The sequence below is a fragment of the Nematolebias whitei genome, chromosome 12, assembly GCF_014905685.2.
Source record: "Nematolebias whitei isolate Nwh7 chromosome 12, NemWhi1, whole genome shotgun sequence".
Lineage (NCBI taxonomy): Eukaryota > Metazoa > Chordata > Actinopteri > Cyprinodontiformes > Rivulidae > Nematolebias > Nematolebias whitei.
The window spans coordinates 48,753,137-48,757,193 of NC_056509.1; the positions used below are offsets into that span (position 1 = coordinate 48,753,137).

General features: G+C 46.9%; 1 protein-coding gene across 1 annotated transcript in view; it reads left to right on the forward strand.

Annotated features, from left to right (window-relative positions):
• The window catches only part of LOC119417984 (collagen alpha-1(XII) chain), a gene marked incomplete in the record, with an annotated part of 211,081 nt that overhangs the window by 188,377 nt on the left and 18,647 nt on the right, over nucleotides 1–4,057 (forward strand). Inside the window, 2 exon segments of the mRNA XM_037685231.1 lie at nucleotides 725–883; nucleotides 1,925–2,002. Coding sequence (XP_037541159.1) covers nucleotides 725–883; nucleotides 1,925–2,002 — 237 coding nt within the window.

A 4,057-nucleotide genomic window follows, 5' to 3' on the forward strand; every position in this document is an offset into this window, starting at 1 on the left:
ATGAAACCTTCTGGATGGAAGGTGAAATGTCTCAGCACAAAAACAGAGACCGTCCAGATGACCTGGCTGAACATGGTTGGATTTTATACCTGGATCACTGAGCGTGGACTTTGATGTAAAACAAGGAGTGTTTTAAGAGGGTGAGGCATCTTCATGGGGTGAAAAAAAGATGCCCTTAAAGTTTCAGAAAAATACAAGTTGGACGGTAACCTGGTGTGACACAGCGATGCTGCACATTCCTCACATTCTGCATCTGTTCATCAAAAATTTGTGGTGCAGGCTTGGACCTGGGACCATCTGAACCATGAGAACCAGAGGGTTCCTGGTGCCCCTGGCCCGTTTTTGATCCAGAGCTCAGTCTGAGAGACTCACATTAGACCTTCATGATTTCATCTACTTTCTAATCACCTCTATTTATGACTGAAGTTCTGCTCAGGTTCTGCTTCGGTGGGATCCATAAGGTCCATGTTGGTTCTGAAGTTTCAGAACATTTGGCTCTTTAAAGTGGACCTGTCTGAAACTGGATAAAAAATATTTCAAATTCAGAGTCAGAGATTCTTTGTCGTTGTACATGTGTGTACCACAGCACAGAGCAGAACCACAGCACAGACCGTTGAGCCCATTCAGCTTCTGCTCAACTTTTACAATTTGTGTAACACAAACCAGACCCAGAACCGGGTCCAGAACCCTGCAGTAAAACCTGCTCCTCTTCTGTCCCCTGAAGCTGCACGTCCTGGTGTCCTCCAGCAGCGTGAAGCTCCACGTGGACTGTCAGGAGGTGGGAGAGAAGAAGGTCCGAGCTGCCGGGAACACGTCCAGAGATGGATACCAGGTTCTGGGCAAGATGTCCAAATCCATTGGATCCAAGGGAGCCTCAGCAACCGTGAGTTCACACAGTTTCATGAAACAACCACACCAGAACTGCTGCGAGTCAGACTGGCCAGGAGGCTTATACTGTACTGGTGCAATGCATTCTGGGTAATGACGTCCAGAGGCTGCAGTGGAGACAAAAAGTTCTAATGTTTGATAATAAAGTTCTCTTCTTTATGTCGTTCTGCTCCATGTATGGGTGGAAACCATGAAAACCAATCAACTAGAGATGATTAGTAGATTAGATTTGAAGTTAGCAGGCTAAAGCTAACAGGATAAAGGTAGCAGGCTAAAGCTAACAGGCTAAAGGTAGCAGGCTAAAGCTAACAGGCTAAATATAGAGGGCTAAAGCTAACAAGCTGTCTGAGGCACTGCCCACAAACCCCTGTGGTCTGTCCTCCATGAGCGGGTCAGAACCAGCCTGCTGTCAGGTGTGTCCATCATGTGCAGCCCCTGGGATGTGTCAGAACATGTTCTGATCCGATGCTGGGGACGGAGAGCGGAGCTCCATGCAGCTTCATCTCTCTCCTCTTCATCATCGTCTCTTCAGTTCTCTCTGTTCAAGTGAAACATCTGAACGTCAGACATCGTCAAAACTCACCTTCGAGCTGGACGGAGCCACAGACACCGGTCCACGTCACTTACCCAGAATGCATTGCAGCGTAAACAACACTGCCACGTTGGTTTTTAAACGTTTATGAAAACTAAACAGCCTCCAGAATTTTAAGGTCCTGTTTTTGTAGCTCAGTGTTGATCAGAGGCCTGCTGGTCCAACGGGTCAGATGTCTTCAGTGGTTCAGAACCATCATCTGTTAATCATCACAACCTGGTTTGTTCCTCAACACGTCTGTCTTTACATCACTTTAGTTTCATGTGATCACGTAAAATGTTTGTTGGGTGATTAAAAAGATTGGAGCATTGATTCTGTGATGATGATGATGAAGGCTCTCTGTGGGTGTTTCATGAACTTTTCTCCATGTTCTGGTGCGGTTCTCCTCAGTGGTTCAGTCTCAGCACTTTAAATGTTGTGGATTAAGATGCCCCTCCTCCACAGTTCCAGCTCCAGATGTTTGACATGGTCTGCAGCCTGGCCTGGAACAGCAGGGACAGATGTTGTGACCTGCCGTCCACGGTAAGACACGTGAACACGCCCACCTGCAGGGTCCAGGTAAGACACGTGAACACACCCACCTGCAGGGTCCAGGTGAAGTTTGAGATCCTCACATTCAACGTTTTTATTCCAAACACAGAAACAAAACACGGAGTGAGCTCATCTGATGAATGAGTCTCAGAGGAAAACTTCAGCTGCTTCTCATTTAGATTTACTGTTCACGCAATAATTCTGTGGAAAGGTCCAAACATGTCAGAAGTTCACATCTGCTGCTGTTTAGGGCCTTTTCAGCTGCAGATTGTTGTCTCTCTACACATTAACAGTCTTGTTCTGAAACAAAGAAAAGATACAAAAACACATTCAGACCAGAACATGGACGAAGGTTCAGCTGTTCTGGTCCAATCAGAGCGGAAATAACAGGAAGTGGACGATGCACAGAGACCAGGGTGAAACGAGTTCTGATCAGAACCGATCAGAACCAAGCCCGACTCCTGACTGTTTTGTTACAACAGAACACTTGCAGGCTGAAGGTGTTTATTTCAGCTACAGTTATAGCAAGGAAAAATGCAGAGCTAAAGTAGAACTAACACAGAGCTAACAATGAGCTAAAGTAGAGTTAACACAGAGCTAACAATGAGCTAAAGTAGAGTTAACACAGAGCTAATAATGAGCTAAAGTAGAGTTAACACAGAGATAACAATGAGCTAAAGTAGAGTTAACACAGAATGTACAGAAAGTTTATTAAAACACCAGGAGCTCTTCAAAAGGTCCTAAACACTGCAATAACCCACAGAGCAGCTAACTCTAAGCTAATACACGCCACAGGCTCCTATGAGTCACTCAGCTAATCTTTGGGTCACTCGGCTGATCTGTGAGTCACAAGGCTGATCTATGAGTCACCGGCTGATCTGTGAGTCACTCAGCTGATGTGTGAGTCACTCGCATGATCCGTGAGTCACTCGGCTGATCTGTGAGTCACTCTGCTGATCTGCAAGTCATGCGGCTGATCTATGAGTCACTCAGCTAATCTTTGGGTCACTCTGCTAATCTGTGAGTCATTCAGCTGATCTTTGGGTCACTCAGCTGATCTGTGAGTCATGAGGCTGATCTGTGAGTCACTCGCCTGATCTGTGAGTCACTCGCCTGATCTTTGGGTCACTCGGCTGATCTGTGAGTCACTCAGCTGATGTGTGAGTCACTCGCATGATCCGTGAGTCACTCGGCTGATCTGTGAGTCACTCTGCTGATCTGCGAGTCATGCGGCTGATCTATGAGTCACTCAGCTAATCTTTGGGTCACTCGGCTAATCTGTGAGTCATTCAGCTGATCTTTGGGTCACTCAGCTGATCTGTGAGTCATGAGGCTGATCTGTGAGTCACTCGCCTGATCTGTGAGTCACTCGCCTGATCTTTGGGTCACTTGGCTGATCTGTGAGTCACTCAGATGACCTATGAGTCACTTGGATGATCTGTGAGTCCCACGGCTGATCTATGAGTCACTCGGCTAATCTGTGAGTCATTCGCCTGATCTAGGAGTCACTCAGCTAATCTTTTGGTCACTTGGCTGATCTGTGAGTCACTCAGCTGATCTATGAGTCACTCGATTGACCTGTGAGTCACTCAGCTGATCTATGAGTCACTTTTTTGATCTGTGAACCACTCGTCTGACCTTTGAGTCACTTGCCTGATCTGTGAGTCACTCGGCTGATCTGTGAGTCACTCAGCTGATCTTTTGGTCACTCGGCTGATCTGTGAGTCACGAGGCTGATCTATGAGTCACCGACTGATCTGTGAGTCACTCGCCTGATCTGTGAGTCACTCAGCTGATCTTTGGGTCACTCAGCTGATCTGTGAGTCACGAGGCTGATCTGTGAGTCACGAGGCTGATCTATGAGTCACTGGCTGATCTGTGAGTCACGCAGCTGATTTTTGAGTCTCTCAGCTAATCTTTGGGTCACTGGGCTGATCTGTGAGTCACAAGGCTGATCTATGAGTCACTGGCTGATCTGTGATTCACTCTGCTGATGTGTGAGTCATGCGGCTGATCTATGAGTCACTCAGCTAATCTTTGGGTCAC